The sequence below is a fragment of the Micromys minutus genome (assembly GCF_963924665.1).
Source record: "Micromys minutus genome assembly, chromosome: 13".
In the NCBI taxonomy this organism is placed as follows: domain Eukaryota; kingdom Metazoa; phylum Chordata; class Mammalia; order Rodentia; family Muridae; genus Micromys; species Micromys minutus.
Window position 1 is genome coordinate 13,018,350 of NC_137982.1, and position 24,526 is coordinate 13,042,875.

At 40.6% G+C, this 24,526-nt stretch overlaps 1 protein-coding gene across 3 annotated transcripts in view; it reads right to left on the minus strand.

Moving 5' to 3' along the window:
* Positions 1-4,395: 4,395 nt before the first annotated feature.
* The window catches only part of STRBP (spermatid perinuclear RNA binding protein), a 74,543-nt gene continuing 54,412 nt past the window's right edge, over positions 4,396-24,526 (minus strand). The window contains exons 16-21 of one of the 3 annotated variants that reach the window (XR_013975305.1): positions 21,285-21,408; positions 17,237-17,281; positions 11,377-11,510; positions 9,934-10,066; positions 5,242-5,379; positions 4,396-4,450 (exon numbers count right to left, since the gene is read on the minus strand). Coding sequence is in view for 1 of the 3 variants with exons in the window: in XM_080927249.1 (XP_080783375.1) it covers positions 14,729-14,805; positions 17,237-17,281; positions 21,285-21,408 (246 nt within the window). In the remaining 2 variants the exon portion in view is untranslated. Of the gene's footprint in view, positions 4,451-5,241; positions 5,380-9,933; positions 10,067-11,376; positions 11,511-13,954; positions 14,806-17,236; positions 17,282-21,284; positions 21,409-24,526 lie in introns of those variants that run through there. The other 2 variants (XR_013975304.1, XM_080927249.1) reach the window with 2 other exon arrangements.

Here is a 24,526-nt window from a genome sequence, read left to right on the forward strand (position 1 = left end):
CCAGTCAATCTTAGTGTGTGAGCCTAAAACAACTCAAGATACTAAGATCCTGAACTTGGGATACACTGGACTGCTGAAGGGAGACAGGAAGGTAGGGATACAATTCTTCAGTGACTGGATTTGCTGGGTAGAAACAAGAGGACAGTGTTTTGGAAGAATGGAAAAAGTCTTAAGTCAGTGGATGCCCATGCAAAGGACCTGAAAGATGTGGGAAAGAAACTGATGTAGAATTTAAAGGTAGTTTATATTTGGGTAAATGGAAAGAAGAGAAAGAGAAAAGGAGTTTCAAATTTTCACTCTACCGAAACACTAGGAAGATATATTTAGCTTTCAGTGTTTTGGTCCTGGATGGCCTTGGAGAGAAGAGCTGGAGATAATGTGGGATGTACATTGGCTAGTGAGTGAGTCATCACAGTGCAAAACTTCTCAATTTCAACTGTTGACAACTTTGTTGTTCTGTGTGACAGTGTTCAGCAGCTTACTTGGTCTCTACATACTGAATGCCAGAAGCAGTCAACCCAAAATATCTTGAGGTATCGCTGAACATTCCCTAGAAGGCTCCAGAGCACCAGATGCTCTCACTTGTAACCTGTTTTGTGTGTGTGTGTGGGGGGGGGGGGGGAGAGAACATGCAGGAAATGTGGAAGAGTAAGCAAGTACCAGACACAGGTAAACCTTTGTTTAGCGAGATATGGAAGCAGAGTTCATTAAGCTCTTGGTGAGGAAGTATTGTAAATAGCAATGAACAGGCAGTATAAAGTGGCCTGCTGTGTTCAAATCTGCTGGCTGAAGATTGTATTGCAGATATCTTAAGAGTATGTCAGCAACTCTCAGTGGGGAGAGGGAGGAAGAAGCTTAAAACACTGGACAAGAGCTCTGAAGGACAAAGCCAAGTTGGAGAGAAAAAACAATCTAAGAAGGGAAGAAGGATAGTCCACACAAACCCGCAGTTAAGCCCAGAACAGTTCATGGTCCAGATCTGAATGACCCAAAAGTAACAAAAACCTTAGCCTTTGTGAAGGGGCATTGAGGTAAGTGACAAGGGCCATTGGCTCAGAGATGCTAAACCACTTGATTTTCTTCTAAGATTCACTGAGGGGATGGTGTGAGTACATGAGCTGGAGCAACATGATTAGAACAAAATGACTGGAATGCTGATTTAAAGAATAAAGGGCACAAGTGCTAGGCCCTTCACTCCCCTATTTACAGGGGAAGAAGGGGCTAGAGTAAGGTCACCCAGCTGTTAAGGTCACCCTTACAATTCTAACTCCCCACAAACGAAGTTGGGGTTTTTTAATACCTTCCTTGCTTAGGTGATCTCATCCCTATATGCATTACATGGATATTTGAAGCCGTAAGAAGACATGGCCCCAGATACACACCCCACTCAACCTTTCTTTGCCTCCCTCATAGGAGTTGCTATCGCTGCAGGAGGCCCATGACTCCTGTCACACATTCCTCATCCTCTGTTCCCTTCCCTAGTTCCCCAAAAACCTTTCTGCTGTGGGTTGAGCACTGCCCTTTACAAGCAAGAGTGATCTCTCAGGCCCTGAGAATGCAGTTGCAGTAAAAACAAGCTGGCTCTTCTGTGCCCCTACCAGCAAGTCTTTTTAAGTTGTGCATAGAAAACACAAGAGCCCTAAGATTTAAGGGGCTTCAAGACATACTACCCAGTAACTGCCTACTTACCACTGAGCAGGGTGTCACAGTAGTCTCCAGCAGGTTTCTCAGAGCTGGCTGCTAGAGGAAGAGCTTGACCACCTTTGGAGTCAACTCTTGCTGCCTCGTGAAATGATTTTGAGGGTTAGGAGTGAAGGCTCTAAAAGGTTTAGATTGAACACCTATGCAACATGGCACACCAATTTGGAAGTTTGAAATGGCTGAAACTACACAGGCCCCAAATCACCATGTTAGAACACACACTCCCTCTGTATGAAGTAAAAAACCTCTGAGATGAACTGAATTTGTCTGAGGAAAGGGAGTGGGGCTTGCACTTGATTTAATTGTATTGGTATGTCTGTGCTTGGGTAAATGTGTATGTGTAGAGGCCAGAAGAGGGCGTTGGATCTACTGGGTGGGTGCTGAGACTGAACTCAGGCCTCAAAAAAAGAACAGTGAGCCCTTTAAACCGTTGAGGCATCTTTGCAGCTGGCACTGTAACTTTTCAGCAGTGAGTCTTGCACAGAAGAGTCCAGGCCATTCCTATTTTACACAGCATTTATTTTTATTCATCCAAATGGGAAAGAAATGCAACATGTCGAGGCATTACAAACTGCAGCAGCCAGACGAATCTATGGCAGAGTCCAACATATTCAACACAAAGAAGCCGCAGTGTGGGTGCTGCTCGCAGGGCTCAGAGCAGCAGGGTCCCTTTGGATGAAGTGCATCTCTGGGCGAGGCACTGATGATAGTCCACACATGCAGGCTGCTGCTTCAAGCACGCTGACACTTGGAAAGTCCAGAGTCTACGTCACCACAGGCCCAGAAGGCATGGGGAAGTCCATGGTGTTTGTGGTTTCCAATGTTTAACAGAGTATACATCATGAAATTATTGCCAAAGACTTTGCACTGCAAATTATGCTATTTACACTGTGTACTTGGGAAAACAGTAAATACAAATAGGTATTTTAAACAGACTCCTAAGCACTAACTTGGCCAAAATCAGACCCAAGTAAGCTAAAGCCTGGGGAAAAATGTCACCCGTAACTGCAAATGACAGGTTTTCTCCTCCTGGACCTGAACAAAGTACTTGTTTTGAGCCTTGGTGTGCTTCATGAGCTCAGTGCTACTCCCAATTACTGGAATACAGAGCAAGGACCCTAGACAGGCTGAGAATGCTCTAGCAGTTTCTACAACTAAGTATGCTTTCCAGAAACAGGAATAAGGGCCGATAAGCCCATTCATACCACTATAAAAAGCTGTCATGTGAAGTGAGCTAGGAGAAAACAGCACTCAGCATCCTTAGATTTCTTGTGAGGAATGAATGCTACCTGATGGCACCAGACAGCCTGAGCATAAAAGATGAATGTTAGAGAAGGAGCTTCGTGCATATGGTAGCAGCAACACTTCTGTCCTTGGGTCATATTAAAAGTATAGTGCGTGTGGAATGTACTGCTATGGAGCCCACATCCAAATCCTTCACAGATGAATACTAGCAATACTTTGAGGGTCAGCTGCAACATGACTTTGTTCAAGGGACAAGTTTACTTAGATCCTTGTGTTCTGTTACTGACTCGCTAAACCAGAAGATTTATGCCAACAAGAACCAAATTCCTTGGCCAGAGTAGGAAGGTATGCTCAGCCAGGAAGATTGAGCATATAAACCACTCAGCAAAAGGCAAGAAGTCAGAAATTAGAAACATAACTTTATAACTACCTCTTATACTCTTCTTACTCTTGATTCATCACCACCTTGACCAACTGACACGGAACAAAACCATTTTTCAGGCTCCTAGTACATTATAAATAGTTAAGATACATTTTGACCACCATCATGGTGTTAGGCCTATAACTGAAGGCTATGACACAGTCAACAGGCAAAATTCTATTACTGACTGACCATGCCAATTGACAAGAACCATCCTATTAGGCTAGAGCACTTTTCAGGACTTGGCTGCCAAATAAAATATTCCTGAGCCAAATATGGTACACACCCTGTAATCCCAGCACTCAGGAGGCCGAGGCAGGCAGATCTCCATGAGTTTGAGAGTAGCCTGGTCTACAGATGGAGTTTCAGGACAACCAGAAATACAGAGAAACCCTGTCTCGAAAAACCAGAGAGAAAGAATGTATTCCTGGTATCAGCTCTGGACAGACTGCACACTATCAAGACAGAGCCAGACTCCATCTACTCATATACAAATCTTCCCTTCCATGAACCCAGAAACTTGAGGAATGCTCCTTCTATCAGCATCAGAGCCATCCCATATCTGACTAGGCAGCAAAATCCAAAGCAGCACATCCCCACAAAAGCAGGGATTCTCAACCTAGGAGTTGAGACCCCTCTAGCATGATTCATAACAGTAGCAAAATTGTAATTATGAAGTAGTAACAAAAAAATCTCCTGGTTGGGGGGAGCTGGGTCACCACAATGTGAGGAACTGTATTAAAGAGACAGCAGTATTAGGAAGGTTAAGAACCATTGCACTAGAAGGAGCTAAGCAAGGCTTGACACAATTAACATGTCTCCCAGGCACACCACCTTGCAGAATGTCTGCAGATCACAAAAACTCACTGAGAGCAAGCAGTTGTTGCTGGAAATTTCTAAATGAAGGCTGCTTTCAACATGACTAAAAACTACCCCAAGGAAATTACCTGGAGGAGAGGAGGGTACCCTACCCTCCAGGCCCAGGATGCTCCCGGACAGTATTCACCTGTCAGTAGAAAGACGCAAGGCCTGGCTTTAAGTGAGTCTACATTCCACACAGCTTTCTTGCTCTGTAATTTGGTTCTAAAGGAGGTAAGGAGAAGGGGAGATGGTGTTCACAATTTTACCCTCAAACACCAAGGCCCAATTAAAAAAAAAAAAAAAAAAAAAAAAAAGACAAGGCCAGTGATCTCTAGGCTCTCTGAGAGGAAAAGCCTGAAGAATAGTCAAATTGTCATGTGACACGACTCATCCATCACCACACCCTGACAAGAAAAACTTGCAACATTCCAGCTGCACTTTTCAACGTAATTCTAAGAGCACCTCACCCTTTACACATCTAGTCTACATTAAGCAGAAAGGTGTAATTTGTAGTTACAGGCATGGTCGACCATAATCAGAGTGACATTATTGAAAGTAACGTGTCTGTGGTCACTTTACCCTCCGAAACTCATCTGTCAACAACCCACCACCTAGAGAATAGTACGCCCTCGGCCTGTCACCTAAGCAGTCCCAATTTAGTCCAAGTGCCTCTGGCAACAAAAAAATTGTAGCTAGGATATAAACTCTCTACCATCTGGAATTGTTTTCTTAAAGGAACCATGACATCCTCTAAGTCTGCCTCCCTTGGGCTTTCCCAACTCAAACATCTTCCCTCCTCTCATGGTCCTTTCTGAGCTCTGCTGTTTCACTCTGTTTCCTTCTGACAGGATCTGCACCTTCCTTATCCTCAGTATGTGCATAGGAGAGGTCAGGAAGCCGCCACAGGGCAGACAGATAAAAAGGGTAAATAAATAATCTTCTACTGTCTAAGGCCAGTGATAGCTTCTGGCCTGGTATGTTAGTAATAAGTGATTGGACACAGCCACACTCACCAATGCCTATACCATCTGAGGTGCTTTCATGCTGCAGTGGCAGAGTTTAGAGTATGGCAGCAACTGTGTGCCCCACAATGCTCACTTCATCCAGCTCTTTACCATCCTCCAATGTGGTGAGTAAATTCTGGAAGGATTCTGGAAAGGAAAAGGTTGTCGGCATAGGGTAGGAGGAGGGCTCCCAACAGATTTTCATTATAACAGATGAGAAGGTGACATCTTTATGGCCCTGAAGTTCTCAGTGCTCAAAAGCTGACAGATTTGGTATCACAAATAGCTTTAACTTTTCCAAAGTTCTGACCTAAAGCCTCCAAATAATAGCTAACTCCAGTCTAGTCCCCAGCAGAAGTACACAAATTCAAATAGCACAGAAATCCATCCTGATTTACTCACTGGTAGAGTAACAGCCTACTATGTACAAGTTTGCGCTCCCTCTGTCTGTCTGTCTCTGTCTGTCTGTCTCTCTCTCTCTCTCTCTTTCTGTGTCTCTCTCTCTCTCTATCTCTCTCTCTCCCCCCCCCTCCCCCCCCACTGGGGGGGGGGAGAGAAACACACCTCCTTGTGAGCCCCACCTGGTTCCCTGTCCATGATACTCAAAAGACATGGCTAGATGGATATTAACTCACAGTTGAAATCCAGAGCAGATTCTTTAGTAACCATTTTTTCCTCAAGAACCTCTGTAAAGGAAATACACCTTCCCAATGGCTAAAGACTACCTATAGTCTACAGGCTCCCAAAAGGCACTAGCCCTTAAGTAGGCTAATTTTTTTAATTAAAAGAAAAAAATCAAAATGAAAGTAAGAGACAGAACACCCCCATAAACACCCCCCTCCAGTATAAGGGACTATCTCGTAACTATAATGTTGTGATGGGCAGACCCAGCGTTGTTAAAAAAAACAAAAAGGAAAGGATCTGCATGATGCCTAGTAGGTACTTCTTCCTACATCCCCATTTGAACCCTTGTTCCACCCTAGTGGTTCTAAACATTACCATTACCTTCCTGGTCAGAGGCAGCACCACTCTCTCCCCATAGGGATGGTCTATCAGACCTGCTTATGAAAAGGAGATGTGGGCCCTCTTCAGCACAATGAAGAAGCCAGGCCTCTGAGACTGCTGCTCCATCTCTGCTACAGCTCTAGCAACTTCCTCCATCATTACCTGGGCATGGTAACAGCCCCTTTCTCAACAGTTTCTCAACAGTCACAATGAAGCTCTTGGCTACCTGAATGTTCTTTCACAATTATCTTACCACTGACGAATGGTAATCACAAAGTGTACAGCAATCCAGGGCTCTCCAAAAAGTGGTTCTGGAAAATACCTTCCACTTACTATCTCACCCTGTTAACAATTACAGCAATTCATGGGGCCTAGCAGGCTGCACTTTCTTCTACTCACAGACTTCCCTGCCTAGGTCCCCTCCAGAATACCATCACTGCTCTGTGCTGTCCCATCTGAAAGTCACTTGGACTAGGACTACTGTAATTATGACTCAGCTCTAAGTCAAGTCACCCACCTGATTCTTATCCCAGTGGTCTGCAAAACTGGAAATGGGCCTACTAGACATCAACCCTGAAGCCAAGAATAGCAACCCTATGATCGGGTAGAGCAGAGCAGCTGGCTTTGGAAATTCCACTACATGAGACAGCTCCAATTCTGCTCACACCTCCTGACATGCACCTCCCTTTCCTGCTCCTTACACCTACCCAGTCATCTGTCCTCGCTCAGTTAGTTCTCCTAACCTCATCATGTGACATTCCCAACACTGAGCACAGCAAAGGTAAAAGGGTTACAAAGTAGAGTAAAGGTTTTCTCAGTAAGTTCATATGCTCAGGAAAGAGGAAATATTCTGAGCAATGTCTCCTAGTCCTGTCACAGGTGATTAAAATGGGCATCCCAAGGCATGATTTCCTCTGTACTAACTAAAACAACTAACTGTGGTGTTGCTCTTTTGACAGGGTCTCACTGCATAGCTAAGGCTGGTATAAACTCCATCTTTCTCATGCACACCACCAAAGGCAGCTCATAGCTTCAGCATATGCTATCACCATCCCACAGTCACACTTCTTACCTTGTGCTCTTCCAAAGCACTCACCTACCCCTGATGTGGTACCTTCACGTCGAAATGCCCACCTGTCTACTCATAGTTGTCCTTACCCTTCTGAAATCACTTACAAGTAAATAAAATCCTTTAAAATAACTGGTAAGAGTATCCATGTTGCCTAAGGCCACCTCTTCACTAACCTTGACATCCTGGTCCTTTGACCTTGTTTCTGGGTGATATATGCCTGAGTTCCTCAAGTGACAATCTCCATATTTTGTTTTAACATCTCAAAGGAGGATATCCATATTTTTTCTTAATGAAGACTCAAATACATATGACAGATTCTACAGAGCAGAGCCCTGTGTGGGACTGCTCCAGAAAGTGCCACTGTGAGGATGACCCTTTGGCTTGTTAAGCACATGCAGACTAGCAAACTTCCTCCCAAAGATCACATTTCTAAAAGCCCAGAATCTCTCCAAGCTCATACACTAAGTTGCACTTCATTATATATTTCAGTAACAACACAAGACTATTAATATTCCACTGTGAAACTATCAAAACCCAGGCTTTCTGGCTTAGAGCTGATTATCAATCCATTTCCACAGGAGCCAGGGAGAGCATGAGCAATGACAGGAAAGGAAAAAGAGCTGAACTGGTTCTATTTGTTCCATTTTATAAGGCACACACTGTATAGTCCCAAAGTCTAGAAGAAGGTTAAGTATAATGTGCACCAGACAGAGGAAGGACACTTCTATCAAGTGGCCTTTGGGAAACAAGGTCGTAAGGAATGCACAGGACCAGCTGAGCAGAACACACTCAAGACTCTGCCACCGATGACTGTATAACTGAGTAAAGTCACTTTACTTAAGGCCCTTTCCTAAGAAAAACAGCTTCTTGGTCCTTCAGTTGCAAAAACTCAAAGCCAATTCCTAGTGGAATGCTAAGCAGGAATATAGTAACTGTTACTAGGTAACACCAGTCTAACTCACTGTCGTCCTTAAAAGTAATCCTTGTTCAGTTTTTTTCCCTCCTAAAATTACAGCATCTCGGAATTCAATCTATGCTTCCATGTAACTCACCTCTTACCAGCCTGAAACTCAACCTGTCCACCCTCTTCTTCTTTGCAAGCATGTGTGAGCAAGCACTTCCACGGTAGAGACAAGCCCTTTATTCAGTTCAGCAGCAGCAACTTAGCATCAACACACTTGTCCTTGCATTAAACAGAAACTTTCCAATTGTATCCGAATAGGTAGATAAATGGATAAAGATAGAAATAGACTAAAAGCCCTAAGAGTCATCAAATAGAAAGAAGGCATCATATGCTGATGAGTGCAGATATGTTCCACTGAATGTCCAAGCATGAAACGAGGTACAAGAACTCTTCACAGAAAATGAGTTAACAGCACTCTAAGTATGCTTCCTATAATAACTTGTTCTTTACCAACAAACACACAAGTCTTGAAAACTAGTTTCTGGCCTTGGTAGGTGTTTTTTTTTTTATTAATAAAGCATGGGTAGGAAACTTGAATTGGCAGGTAAATGTTGTCTAAATTCAGCCCTTGTGAAATTCTAAGCACCCATAAATCCTAAACAAGTATTTACAAACCCTGGGCTGCAAGTTGGCTGATTTAATTGCTGCAGCAATTAAATATGAGCAAATCTGTTCTGCCAAGTCTGGCCTCAGCCTGGAAGCTGCCCAAGCCTATGAGCAGAAAAGAGTAAGCCCAACTCTACTCTGAGCAGGCCATATACCTGCTGCTTAACCAGCACAGCCTCACCTCCCTCACATCCTTCCTACCACCTCACCCAGAACAGCAGAGTCAGCATTCACAGAGTACTTGCTGTGTGCCAGGTACCATTAAAAGCTTCCAACATATAAAGTCATGAGATATCCAAGTTGCACAGAAATGGGCTGCAGTGAGAGAAATGCTTTGGCCCATATTCTCATATGGTTTCTATTCTATATATCTCTAGCTGTGCTATAAATCTTATATAATCCAAATTTACACTATGGTTCTATTTTTACAAACTTCCAAAGATCATTGCTTAAAACATTAATGGAAACTGTTAGCTCCTAACTGAAATAATGGTATGTGGAAAAGGATACTTATTAATATAATTAATCTAACATGAACCAACATGAATTATTTACTTTAAAAGTCTGTAAAATGCTATTACGAAAAGGGGAACTCATCTTAAATCAGCTGTACTGTGCTCTGTAAGTTAGGTGTTACAGAAATATTTAGTTCATCTAGACAGCAGGAACTTGAGTCTGCTGTTGTCACTGATACCCCATCCATCTCCCTCCCCAAGCCTCCTAGTCACTCTAAGGAACCATGAGCCCTAGCTAGCTGGATGATACCAGATATTGCAGAGAACAAAGCTGAATCCATGGCATCTTTCTGTCTCTGGGTGACTTAAGCATTAAAAGAATGGAAATGGCAGGAAGACCATTCAGAGTGGGCTGCTTTCACATGTCAGTCTGCTTACAATGTCCCTGGTTACAGGCTCCAAACAGGTTGGGTAGAAAAATATCTCTAGTTCATTTTCCTAACTTAGTGCTGACTCTTTTCCTCCATTCCTATCATTTAGTGATAAGTAAAACCCAGGACAATTACAGCAAGTGATTTCTTGTTCACAGTAACACTCACCTGCCATTGAAAGAATGTAGTAAGGGTTTACATTTCCCATTGAGTTCTTAGCAGGACTATACAAAGAGCTGCCAAAAGCAGGGCTGCAGTGGTGCTGAGCTTCTCATTTTCTGACCACACACTTGGACAGAACCTGAGTAGCATAACCAGAGCAAAGTTCAGGCCCTCAAGAATGCTAAGGAATTATGCTACTTGAGGAAATCCTCAAGTAACAGCAATTTTTGTGGTGTTGAAACGCCTACAAATATTCCATATTTTATAATTAAGCTACTAAATAAATTTGTGACTTTTGCCACTGTTAACATACTATCTCCCAAAGTAGGGTATTTATTTATAGCATGGCTAATTCCATCAGCAAGGAAACTTTCAGACTTAAGATGCTTCCACTGGTCAGAGCCTCTGTTCTGTTCTCTGGCCCCAGAAAAGGAGCTGGCATCAGCAGGCACGGAACTACAGTGCACTGCTCTTCTCTGCTCTGCTTTGTATAGCCTTTAACAGAAGCCAACCTCATGAACTGTGGGGTTCTGCTTGGGAACAAAGTTCCAGCAGACTTAATGCTAGAGATGAACAGAAACTGCTATAGAAAGAAATGTAAAACATAAAATTCATTTATACATACACGCACACACAGCTTTAGCACATAACAACTAATGTAATATAATGTATTTGTGGGGTAAGGTTTGGCCTAATCCTTACATCCTTTAAATGAACTCTGCTCATGACTGAAAACATTGAGAAATAATATTCTAGCTACCTAACTTAATAAAGATAGACAGACAGATTCCTTAAGCAGATTTGGTTTCTGCAGACTCAGTATTTGCTTTTCTGAGTCTTCCTCAAAGTGATTCTGCAAATAATTAGCCTAAATCAGCCAATTATCCCACAGTTTATAGTTTTTGTTTTTGATTCTCTATTGCTTTATTATTTTTTAATGGCTTCTTGCTGTTGCTGTATTGGAGCATGCAACACAGGTCAGAGAAGGTTTTCTTCTTGAGAGATTGGCACTTATACCCCTCAGCCTGTGCAGAAAATGCACGTGAGTTCTACAGCATGTCACCAGCATTACTGCTTCTGATATCCTAGCTCCAGGAACAAGAGAGTGTCCTGTCATTTTAACCCTCCTTGGATAGTGTTCCTACAACTGAATTATATTCAAACAGGTGCCTCTGTATGTATACATTACATAACATAGACATCATATCCTACATTTCTGCTCACATACACTTGACTCAGTGAATGTGAAATGTTCCTCTAGAATATAAAGCACTTACAAGAGTATTAAAATAAATGCTGGAAATTACTATTTTACATTTAGACCATAAAAATTTTAAGTTAATGCAGTGACATAAGACCTAAGAGATCAAATACATCATATGATTGTCATATATGCAGGTTGTGTTAACTGGTTACTGTTTTCTTTAATCAGAAAGTAAAAGCGCTTACCTTTGAATACTGAGACCACAGCTTACAGTCACTATGTCTCAGCCTACTTTATACAAGTGATATGGCTACGGAGGTCCGAGGAGAACGAGAATAAAGTGAGATAAACGTGCTGAAAACTGCTTAAAAGTATTAACCTGAAATACACAGAGGGTCCAACACCAGTTTTAAAAATACATTAACAAGGTATTCCCAGCTCTTCAATTAATTACGGTGACTGATTTATGATTTTCAAACATTCGCCCATTTAAAAAAGAAAAAAAAAGAAAAAAGAAAGAAAAACGAAATGCTAATTGAAGCAAAACCAGTAAGTATTTCATTCCTAAGGGTAACAGTTTGAGAGGTTACAAACAATTTTAGGAGCTACTTAAACCCAACCCCCTTCTTCACCATACTATGCACCGAACCTCATCAGCATGAGGTATGTTGGAAATTTATGGAGCCATTATGGGGCACAAGAGATGTGGCACTCCTGCAGCCTCAAGGGACACAGGTTGCTAGCCACACCTCTGGTGAACCACCGAAGCGCAGGCCCCCACCAAAAGATATGGCTTAAGGAGGACACCTATCTCAGATTAATTAAAATACTGCTAGCTGGCACAGTCAGGAAAGTAAAAGTTCTAGTTATGTGCTAGAAACTGATTAAAAAGTGTCAGAAGATAGCACAGCTCACACGGATTCTAAGTTCTACATTAATCTGTAAACTCCCTGACAAGAGCTACACTGAAGGGCTTACATCTAGATATTGCTACATGTCCAAAAGGAGAGCTTTAAAACAGACATCGTGGCTTTGGACAAAGTATTGCTCTTCTTTAAAATTCTCAGTCACTGATTTCAAAAAGGGTTAGAGTGGTGGATCTGAAAGCTGGAAAGCCTTAGGGTCACATTGCTCTTAAGACCAAGATATAAAATTGCCATTCAAGCCAGACAACCTGATGGTTCTAGAAGTCAGAGAAGAAATCTTGAGGGCCCAAGTGAATAATAAATGGTGCGACGCTCAGAGGCTGGCAATAGGGGCTGTCAATGAAAAAACCACCTACAGTGGAGAAAAGAGCAGAGAAGCAGAGCTTTATGTTAATCTCTCACAATTGGACGAAGCTAAGAGCTTCATTTATATTTCTCTGATCTTTCAACTGTAAGTGGAATTTTCATTACAAAATGAAGGGTGGGAAGGGCAAAAGATAGATAGGAGGACACTTAATTCATTACAGAATTTAAACAGTTGAACTTGCATGGTTACCACTTCTAACATAGGGTCAACAGCTCCATCGTTTTAAGTAAAGCAGAGAAATGTAAAAGTTTGCAGCAACTGGGCAGGTTTACAACATGGTTAGTAACTTCCAACAAACAACAAAATTAAGAAGAAAGGGGGGAAGACTTGGTAGGAATCATTTGAAATGACGGCCATCATGTTGGAGAACAGCACAGCTTCCTCCTCCATCAGAGAGGGGGTGAGTTATGAAGCAGAGTCAGAGACTGCAAAAGTCTTTTCTAAAGAGAAATCTCAAGGCAGATTCCAGCCTAGAGTCCAAATTTGATCATCAATTTCAAATATCAATACAACCGCAACTGCCAATTAATAGTATTTCAGAAACAGGACCATTGTAAATATTTAATTAATAAAAACTGGACATTAGCAGCCATGCTTTTTCTTCTCAGTGATGGCTCTGTTTCATCCATAGGTCAGCAAACAAATCAATGAACATGAAAATTCCCAGCTGAAAGGGGCCCTGCTCCATTATGTCTTGCCACTAACACACATGATGAGAATGACAAGTTTAAGCTATTTTCAGCAAGTGACAAGGTTTTATTAAAGTATCACCCACCACTAGTAGAAAACAAAGGTCAAGGAAAGAAACAAATGATTGTGTAACACACATCTATCTGCACAGCAATACAGCACTGTGCCCCCAGGCTCATCGCACCTTCACATCCAAAGGAGCCTGGCACATAAGTTTAGTAAGACCACTTTGAAGTGATGGGCACTGCTTGATTTTGAAAACAAATTTAACAGAAAAGTAGTTACTTCCTACATCATTTTTAAGAACAGTGACTTGTGTCTGCAGAAAACTACACTTGTGCCTGAATGGGGGTGAGTACCTTAATGAAACCATTACCTTCTAGTAACATCATCAGCTTTCCAAACACAGTGAGAATGCAAGTGAGGACTTGGGTCTGCACCCTTCACAGAACAGCACAATGTTACTGGCTCCCAGTTTCCACCAGTGTAATCAGGTATCTTAAAATTAAATGCTGACCCATGGCTGAAACCTGTCACTTTCCACAGCAGCACTCAACAAGAACTGGGACAATTGGAGAGCAAGTTTTTATGGGGATCCTGTTGCTGCTTTAGATTCTGATATCAAAGAAGAGGAAAGGAGACCCTTCAAGGAATTCCAAAAATACTAATTATCTATCTACATGAAAAAAGTCAAGGAGTGAACACAGAGTCTTACAGAGTGAAGAAGGCCACAAGAACAGAAGAGGGTGATTGATTAATTTATTTTTTTTTAACTTGTAAATTCGTAAACTAAAATAATCACAATCCTCCTTCCCCATCTTTGGATGGTGCCATCATTTTAATAAGCAGTACTGGGATAACAGAATGTAACTTATCATGGGGATGCCCTTGTACAACTGGAGTACATAGAGCTTACAAAATGAATAGATTGAGAAATCATCTTTGCTTTGTTTTAGCAACTTGCTTACAAATAAATGGGTTTCTAGGGCCAAGTTATTACTAGTTTTCAATTCCTTGAAATTTGATACCAAAACAGCAAAAATAATAAGCTAAAACAATATTCAAACCCATATTTTATTGGCTTTAATTACACACTTCGTTATTTACAAAGTTAAGGTTTAAATGAAAAGTTTCTACTGTATTTAAAAAAAAAATAACTACAGCCCAATTCAAGTGCCCTGGAGCAAGCACATATCACTCAGCTACCAATCAGTGACTGCATCAGAAACCAGGCAGTACTCTGTGTTACAACAAAGCAGTTTATTTGTGATCAGTGTTGAGACTCTATACATCCTTCACAAATTTAACTTTACATAATCTGATACTCTCTTAAAACGTCAACTTTGAGCTGCTAGACTTCCCTACAACAAAGGGGCTGATATAAATTATTTCCAGGAATGAGGTACCGTTTCACAGAACTGGTTTCTTTTGTTTGTTTTCAAGTTTTAGAGAACTGAATTTGCATTTGTTAAAATCAAAAAGTAGGAAAGATGTTCTTTACAAATAACTTTGATCAAGTAAGTATGTGTTCAAAGAAAGCAGGATAAAAAGGCTTTTTCTCTAACATTCTGCATTGTACTGTACTGTTGTTCAATAGTGAGCTTCTGTCATTTGCTAAAAGAATGAGTAGTGGGGAACAGGATATGTTGGGAATTTCATAACGGGTAACAGAACCATTCTCTTGGGCAAACCTACAGAGAAAAGAAACGGAGAGGACTCCAATAAAAATTTCAGGTTAAAAATTCTTACAGTAATTATCATTAACCATTTCCAGATTAGTCAGTCCACTTCAAACCATTTTGGAAGAGGCCCACAAATCTTTCACAAATCAATTGCTCTTCTATCTTGATACATATTGCTTTCTGCTCTAAAGTAAAAAGCCTGTATCATAGAATGACACTCAGAATGACATCTGAGAGAGCAGGCATGAATGAATTCTAAAGAGCTAAATCAATGCTAGTGATTATCATTTTTGTCTTAAAGTGACTCTGGAAATACACATGGCACATGACATATCAAAGGAAAAAATATGTCAAGATACAAGGCTTTCTGTGTGGGCCTCAACTCCCAGAAAGAAAGCTTCAATCAAGGCACCACCAGGTGTTTGTCTTCTCAGTGGCGACCATTAATTTGGCATGACAAATCTGGAAAGATTAATTATTTACTTAATTTGTAATTAATACGTTCTTGTGGCCTCGAAAACTCCTGCATACTAAGGAGGATTTGAAATCTGTCCCTGCCTTTATGCTGATGTTTACCCTAGGAGAAATCACAAAGCAGCAACAGCAGGTATTCAAGAGCACCAGATGATCAGAGGGAGATAACCCCACATGCAACAGCTTTACAAAGGCCAAAAGACATATTTACCTTACAGCCAAAATAAAGCATTGTTTTAGTAGATTTGCATCACAGTAACATTTAAAAACCAAATCTTTTATGTGAAAAATGGGGCATCAAATTACATCAGCTTTGGAAGTCAGTTATATGGCACATGGAAGAGAGGCGCCTTCTGAGGCTCTGAGGCCACAGGGTGAAAGAATGTTAAGGAAGGACCAGAAAAGAAAAATTAAAAAGACTGAGGGAAAACATGGATGTAACTTAAGTGTCTAAAAACCAAACTTTTTAAAGAAAAAGTCTCTAGCAATGCTTTAGTACATTATGTTATGTTATTTTGTGACTGACACACAGACTCAGGCATAACAAGTAAGTCAGGTGTACTCCCCTCTGGATTAACTAGCTGGCCCCAATTTATCAGGACATTAAGAAGCTAGAGAAAGGGCAAATCCCAATGGTCAAAACAAAAAGAGCCAGTTTGAATTCAGAAGGAAATATAGGTAAAAACAAATACTTGAACAATCCAAAACTCCCATATCTGGGATCCCTACAGTAGGAATAAGGAGAAGCCTGGGCCACATGAATGTGCCAGGGGATACAACCAGGCAAAGGACTTAAATCTAGGCTCTGTATTTTGCCCAAACAAAACTTCCTGCATTTGAACCTTGCAAAACTGCTCAAATTCTACACTTCAGTATAGCAATGTCTTAAGGACCTATAATTGTCATCAAAATAAAAATGGTAAAGCTGATGTGTGAAGAGAAAAAGGCACAATGTGAAGGTCTAAGCTCATGTAGAGGATCCATGCCACAAATAGCAATGCATGAAGGACCTTTGCCTTCCGTGTGCATGCATACCTGGTTGGGGCTGTGTGGACGAAGACACACACACACACACACACACACACACACTCTCTCTCTCTCTCTCTCTCTCTCTCCCTCTCTCTCTCTCTCTCTCTCTCTCTCTCTCTCTCTCTCTCTCTCTCTCTCTCTCTCTCTCTCTCCCCCCTCATTGACAAGCATCCTACGGATGATGACTGATTCCGTAACATACAGCATCTGAGTTACGAAAAGTGTCTAAGAGCATATCACTGACTCCAAACCTACTGCCTCCATTGCCACATAAACCTCATTCAAAAGTTATCCAAAGGGCCATTAGGGTTCATTCACATATCTGCTGGTATTTTTTTATTTTGACAAAAAGAAAAACAAAACAAAAACAAAAAAATAAGCAATAGGCCTAGGATTTTCTAGCATCAGCTACTTTCTACAGAAGGCAATGAAACCAATCATCTCTATGGGACCAATGACATCTATCTATTCCCAAAGCAAAAAGTATAGCAAAGACTAATGGGTACAAATTTGAAGTGATGACTTTCTTTTGTTGACTCAAATCACCCATTCATAAAGTTCTATACACAAACTAACAATGTGGCCTCGTAACTGGCAGGTGGCTGGGCTAGAAATTGAGGGTGTGGCCCTTCAGTAGCCTTTGAATGGAGTATAGGCTGGCTGTAAGAATTATTACTTCAAATATTTAATTTCAATATGGTCAGAAACAGGCAATAAAAACAAGCAGTTCTCCATCAGGCAAAGCAGAGAGAAGAGCAACTTCGACCAAACCAAGAACCACAAGGTTGGGCATTTTCAGAGGGAATTTAAGTTGAGCCACTTGAATAATTAGATCTGAGATCCTCCAACTTGTTACTGAAACCCTGGTTACAAACTATGTTTTGAGTTGCTGTGACAAATTTGCTAAGAGGAGAAATCAGCAAGAAAGTGTACATACCATATGCAGGGGCAGCTGTGCTGTAACCATATGGGGTTCCATAACCTGGTGTTAAAGAAGAAGGCAGCAATCAGTCCAGGCCAAAGTGTCAAGTACTGCCTGGAGAAACGCAGACTCTGGAAGGCTAAGAACACCCTACAGTGTAGTCCTAGTCCTGCTTAGTTGCAGAAGCCTCACACTGTAACCTACACAGATCTCCTTAAGTTATCCTCCTCTCCTCTGCTCTTGTCCTGTTCATCGGTGTTCCCTCTTTCCTCTCTCCCTTCTCATTCCTCCCCCACCTGTACTATAACTTATCTACATGTCTCTATGCCCCCCTAAAGTGGCAGATATCAAATCCTATCTTTGCATTACCTAAATCTATCATAATAAACAATTGTTAACCAAAATAATATTTAGAACCATTGCAATTATCAATTTCCCAAAGATGGAACACAGGACTTTCCATGGTTTCTTTTGGAAATCAATGACAGCATGCTGTAGCCTGAAATGCCACTAAGGAGAATGCATGGGTCGGGTCATGAGCCCAGTAATAAGGTACATAAAGTATCTGAATACCAAGCCCAAACACAAAGTCTCAACCTAAAGGATGGTAACTTGATATAACAGTTTTCCATACATATACATATACATATATACATACAAAACAATTAATTTTAGTAAGTATAAACTACTAAAAACACAATTTTTAGAACTAGTTAATTCTTGCACTAACTGCTCACACATCTTTAAACAAAAGAGCACCTAATTTGTCATATTCCCATCTTTTAAGTTGATAAACCCAAGCCTCTTTATAGTGTTCCAGTAAGCTTTAGCTATACCATGTTAACAAAACTGTAATTTTCTGAGACTTTTATGAGAAAACAACTTAAAATTATACAAGTATGAAATAGTTTGGCCAAGTCCCAGGGGAAACACTCTAACTTGTCTCTTAACTATGACGAAAAACACAATAGTAATCCAAGCACCACAAATGCTGAGGCAAAAGGATCCAAGATTCAGACCAGGCTAGGTAGGCTTCATGCAGTAAGGTTCTGGGGTATCTTAGAAAATAAATCCTGTCTCAAAATAATATACAGAAACAAAGCAGGCTGGGTTTGGTGGCTTACACCTTAAATCTCAGAGTTGGGAGGAAGAGGCAGGTAGATCTCTGTATATTCAAGGTCTGTAACTTAAGCAAGTTACAGGTCAGCTAGAGCTATAGTGAGACTCTGACTCAAGGCACAACACTACATAAATGCTTACTGAAATCTAGATTTTTCGTTTTATATCTCAACTGTTTTTTTCTAGAACTATTTATGCTTATACTGATTAAACAGCTTATCATTGAGACTGTAATCAAGTATCAACTCCCCAGGACTACTGCCTCTTCTTTTCCCCTTTATAACATTATGCTTAATCAAATGTCAGTTCATTCCCTCCTCTGACCACATTCACTGGGCCACAGGCTAGATTAGTCACCTTTGCTCAGTTTTTATAAAGCACTAAAGTGTATGCCAGAGAAATAACCAATTTTCCATTTGTACTGCATTCAAACTACTAAACTGGGGACACTCAATCACAGTCAACACTAAAACTGTAGATTTCAAGAGGCTACAGTAACAGCTAAGATAGACATAAAGAAGAGCAGAGAGTAGCAGACAGCAAAATAAAACTTTGTGTTTTCATATTTTATAAATGTATTCCAGGGAATGAAAGCTATTTCCTTAAGCTACAATGCCAAAAATTTTACTAAAACCCCTAAAAGAAATGAAACTACTCGTTATCAGGCCACTAAGACTGTCTGAGCCTCAGTGTTAGATACAGCAGCTAAATGGGCAAGAAAGTTAAAGTATATGTAAAAACATCTATGCCAATCCCAGGAACAAATGACAGAAACTCATTCAAGATCTAGATTAACCTAAAGTTAATTTCTTGCCCAATAAAAGAACTATTTTCTTTTTGGTCTGTTTGTTTAAACTTCAAGAGAAAGGCCTTGTACAGAGGTCAAACTAATGGTTTAAGACAAAACTCACTTATAAACAAAAGCTGGCAACCAGGAAACATACATAATCCCTCTTATCATCACTGTACTAAACAGACCTGCATAACCCTCAGGCAGGAAGCAAATAACAAGATCTGGCAATGGTAGATGTTACCAGACTGAGCCCCCAAAAAATAGACTATGAAAACATAGGCTCATCTCAATAAATAACCATTACCAAATAAGGCTACATATATAAATTTTCAATAAAGTACAGAAAAGTATCTTAATGTCAGACATAAACTGAATCAAAAAGTCCATGCCTATTTCCTTTCACACATACTTTACTTTATCCCATGAAAAGGCACAAGTGAACCAACTCCTAATTCATCTAGCTAAAAACCATGACAGTGCCCTTCAAACTTTTTAGTCTAAATACCTCACTGATGAACAATGCTGCTAACTGTAATTTGTTCACATCTTTCCACCCATCTTCCAGTTTCTACTGTCTGTTATACAGGCAAACATCTCCAACAGCCTTCAAAACTTGTGCCATTATGCCTTGCATCTCCTCTTAACCCTATTGAAGGAGGAATATTTATAAATAACATCTAATTTTGCTGTTCTCGCCTACAAAGAAACCCTTGATGTCTTCCAACTGTACTTAAGATTTGAAGACAAAATCCAAACCATGGATCAGAATCTAAGTAAAATAAAGAAGCCATATTGTATGTAAAGCACTCTTTTCTGAGATATTTAGGAGTTTCTGACATTTAGGAAATTTCCAGAAATTGTGCTGGTACTCAATAAACTGAAAGAGCCTCATTTCTCTAATCAAAAAACCTTTAACAATATTGGGTCACTGCACATGGAGTTTGCTCTTTCATGCCAGCCTTCTCACTGAACACCTAACTCTCCACACTGCACTCTAGTGTCAGTTCTTCAGGGAAGCCTTCATGGACAGACTAGGTTATCTAAGGGTACTTATTCTCTTACATTCCTGTGACTCTACGTTCATCATCGTCCTTCAGACTTTTCTCATTTTTATGTTTTGTTGCTTGCTTACCATATCTCACCTTCCACAATGTACGCTGAACAAGTGTCAAATCTATGTCTGGTATGTTTCAAAGCGAGAACACTCTGTAAGGTAGTTTTGTCGAGGTATGCAAACAGAGTGAACTAATAATTCCAAAGTGACATCATTTGTAATACTTCCCAAATGGGAACAACATGCATAGTGAAGCAATTCTGAGAGAGATCTTAGACTAGATAAGACTTAATATAAACATCATCTTGAGCAACAAATACAAATGGCTTGTCAAGTGAAATTTTTCACTCCTTCACCATTACAAAGAATGTTACTTTAACAAGTCACCTAGACATTCATGGCTAAAACAACATATGGTTTTGAATATTAAGCAGAGAGTAGGCAGTTTTCTGGCTCTCCCTCAAAGCCATGTGGTAAAACAAAAAGGCCAATAACTTCAGGAATGCTATTATCTGCATTGAAATCCTTACTCTGCTGCCTCACCCAGACCTGTCTGCCTCACCTATAATAACTTCCACCCAAGAAAACATGAGGACTAAGAACCAGTAAAGTAACTTACATAAAAATATTTGGAATACAATAGACTCTCAATAAATAAGTTGAGACTACCCCACACCCAATACATCCACGCACACACTTCTCTTTTTGGTGTTGTATTTCTTTCCTTTGACTGTTTTCAAATACTAAATTTCATAAATGATAATTTAGTCAAGATTCCTAACTATTAAGAAACTTGAAACTCCATAGCAATTCTGATATGGTATCTCCACAGAATATACTGTGCTCAGCTGCCCAAACATAATTTATAGAACAGCTTTTAGAGTCTTCTCTGTCAAAATATATTCCTCCATCCAAGGTCAGTCATGATACTTTCTTTTCCCTCCAGAATGGCTACAGTTACTCAACAGATCCCTTCTGAAGTTCTATATACTCCTACACATTTCCAGAGACCACACAGAACTCTAGAGAATGAGGAAATGCTGTTCTTCGGGCCTGGAATCAAAGAGGCCAATTGATCTTTAGTAAGTGGCACCAACCTGGAGCTATATATCCAGGAGCTGCTGTAGCCCCCACGAATGCTCCCCTTGTCAGAGTTCCTCTTCCTCTGCCCCGAACTGCCTGGACTGCTGCAGATACTGCCGTATTCACAACACCCTTTGCCTGTAGTAACAACAATAATAATTTCATCATGGAGAGAAAGAACCTTCTGCTTCTCGTCTACTATGGTTAGACTCTTCAGTTGACCATCTGCAAAACATATATGGCACCTACCTTAAAGAACTATTCTGAAGAATGTGCTAACCATATGAAAATAATTGAGTAACTTTGTTTCACTGGTGGGTTACCTAGGAAACAGTTAACATTCAATACACAAATTTGAGTGACCAAATTACACTCAAAGTCATTTTTAGGTCTCATACACAAAATATTGTTTCTTGTATTAAGCACATGAATTGTATGATTTCTAGTGGGGAAAATTTCTAAAACTGAGTGGATTCTTTTTAAAAGACACAGTCTATCTTCAAATAATCAGACTGCAGAGTGACTCAACATAGATCTAATTTATGTTATTACAAACAGACTTCATTAGCTAAGTAATAAATACTTTAACCTAGAATAAACAATTTATTTTGTAAGAGTGCCATTCATGCATGCATATGTGTCTCTATGTCTCTGTGTGCATAAGTACACACCACATCCATGACAGGTGCTTGTGAAGTTCAAAAGAAGGCATCAAGTTCCCTGGGACTGGAGCCACCAGGTGGATGGTGGAAACCAAATGCAAGTTGTTTTCAAGAAAAAGTCGAGCTCCAGACCCTGAATATAAGCTTTAAAATACTAAAATTTACTAATGAAGTGAAAAATGTCTTATATGGTGTACTGGCTGGTTTTGTGTCAATGTGACATAAGCTGCAGCTATCAAAGAGAAAGGAGCCTCAGTTGAGAAAATGCCTCCATGAGATCCAGCTGTAAGGCATTTTCTCACCTAATAATCAAGATAATGTTGAGAACAATGCAGAAGATGAAGGCCTGGCTTGTGAAACTTCAGAGGAAGATTAAAGACTCTTATCAGGGCTGTTGCTGTTTTGATTGTAAAGATTCCATAGTTTTGGTTAGGTAAAGCTGAAGAATCAGCTGTGATTAACAAGATACCGGAACTACTAAAGCAAAACCTTTGCATTACTGGGACTATTGATGCTGGTCATCTGGAGCTAAGAAATTATTGGTGATTAAGAGACCAGTATCACTGAGGTAAAATCTTCTGGGAAGTGTTTTCTGAGAGCACAAAGAGGCTGTGTTCCAGAGCTGTAGCTCATGTTGTGGCTGGACTTGGTAAGAGTCACCCAGGTGGCAGTGGTTTTGAAGGCATGAAGGGGTCATGAAGAGCAGCTAAGGCTCCACACTGTAAGAGACCATTGGTGAAGGTGCAGCCTCAGTTGCAATTAATGCCCCAGGACTGAAGGGGTCATGCAAAGGTGGTGAAGCTTGGCACCATGAAAAGAGCCTATGAGAGGCTATTGGTGAAGCCTAGTTGCAGCAGAAGACAGCAGTGCTTTGGAGATCCCAGTACCGTGAGATGACCACCAAGAACAGCAGCAGCAGTGGAGAACAGACAGGTGGAGCCTAGAAGACAAGGTGTGTGCTACAAAGAGAAGAGCTGGAGAAGAAACCAAGCTGGAGAAGCCCAGAAGTTTGTGAGTGGATCCTAGATATTGAACGGTTAGAGTGTGATTTTTGCCTTTGATTGTGACTGTGCCCTGATATTTTTCCCTCTTGAAGGAAGAAAGTATTTTAGTGGAGCCCACAGTTAGGAGATTTTTAATTGTAAAAAGACTCTGATTTTTTTTTAAGAGATTGGATATTTTAAAGGGATTGCAATTTTAATATGTAAGAATTTGTAAAGACTGTGTGACTTTTAAGGTTAGATCTTGGGGATGAATAGAAAAGTGAAGGTTGAGGCTTATTAGTGTGTTTGTGTGTCAAGTTCATATGGGGTCAATTGTAGTGGCTAGTTTTATGTCTACTTGACACAAGCTGGAGTTAATCACAGAGAAAGGAGCCTCAGTTGAGGAAATGCCTCCATGAGATCCAGCTCTAAGGCATTTTCTCAACTAGTGATCAAAGCAGGAGGGTCCAGCCCATTGTGGGTACCATTCCTGGGCTGGTAGACCTGGGTTCTATAAGAAAGCAGACAAGCCAAAGAAAGCAAGCCAGTAAGTAACATTCCCTCCATGGCCTCTGCATCAGCTCCTGCTTCCTGACCTGCTTGAGTTTCAGTTCTGACTTCCTTTGGTGATAAACAGCATTGTGGAAGTGTAAGCTGAATAAACTCTTTCCTTCCCCAACTTGCTTCTTGGTCATGATGTTTTGTGCAGGAATACAAACCCTGACTAAGACATATGGTAAAAACAAACCAAGTTGACAATGATCTTTCTACTTATCTAGAAAATATCTGATCCTACTTTTGAAGTGAAAACAACTATCTAGGTAGATGAAACACATAACAAAATGTCCATAGCCTTTTGCCCACAGGCATCCCCATTCTCTGCTTTCTAACTGTGGCTACACTGGGCCAGCTGCCTCCCCCTCCTGCCATGATGCTTTCCCCACCAAAGTGAGATAGACCCATGGTAAGTCAGTGTTGCCTGCATCTCAGAATGTCTGTGGAGAAGTTACTACACCTGAATAAAAAAGACAGCATCAGTACTCACCTGAATTACTCACTTGCTAACTAGATTACTTCAAATACCAATTTAACAGACAAGACATCTAAAACAACCAAAGCTAAAATCACTGTTGTTTTTACTTTGTGCCTATTTGCAGATTCTTTAAACCCATCATAGGAGTCATTGGTGCAGAGAGGACCCTAACCCTCTCTAAAAGAATGGCAAACTGCCTTAAAAAACTCAAGTTAGATCTCAAGCCAAGAAGAATACATTTTCAACTATCTAATGAGAATTACCTACTCTTCTTTTTGAAGCAGGAGACCTTTAAAAGTATTTACAATCAAGAAAAGTCATCTGTGCTCTAATACAAGAATATATAGCATTTCAGAGTACAGAAGGGAAGCTGGGGGCGATGTGAGAGGGGCTGGCTGCAAAGATAGTGTAACAAGTCCAACTGTTTCTATGATTCAAAACCAAAACCCTTGCACAGGGCTCCCTAGTGGATTACGTTCCTTTAGTAAATGTGCAACACTGCTATCACTGTAAGTCTACGCAGGTCAAACAGAAAAGCTTTCTTTAAATAAAGTGCCCACCCTGTAACATACAGAGTG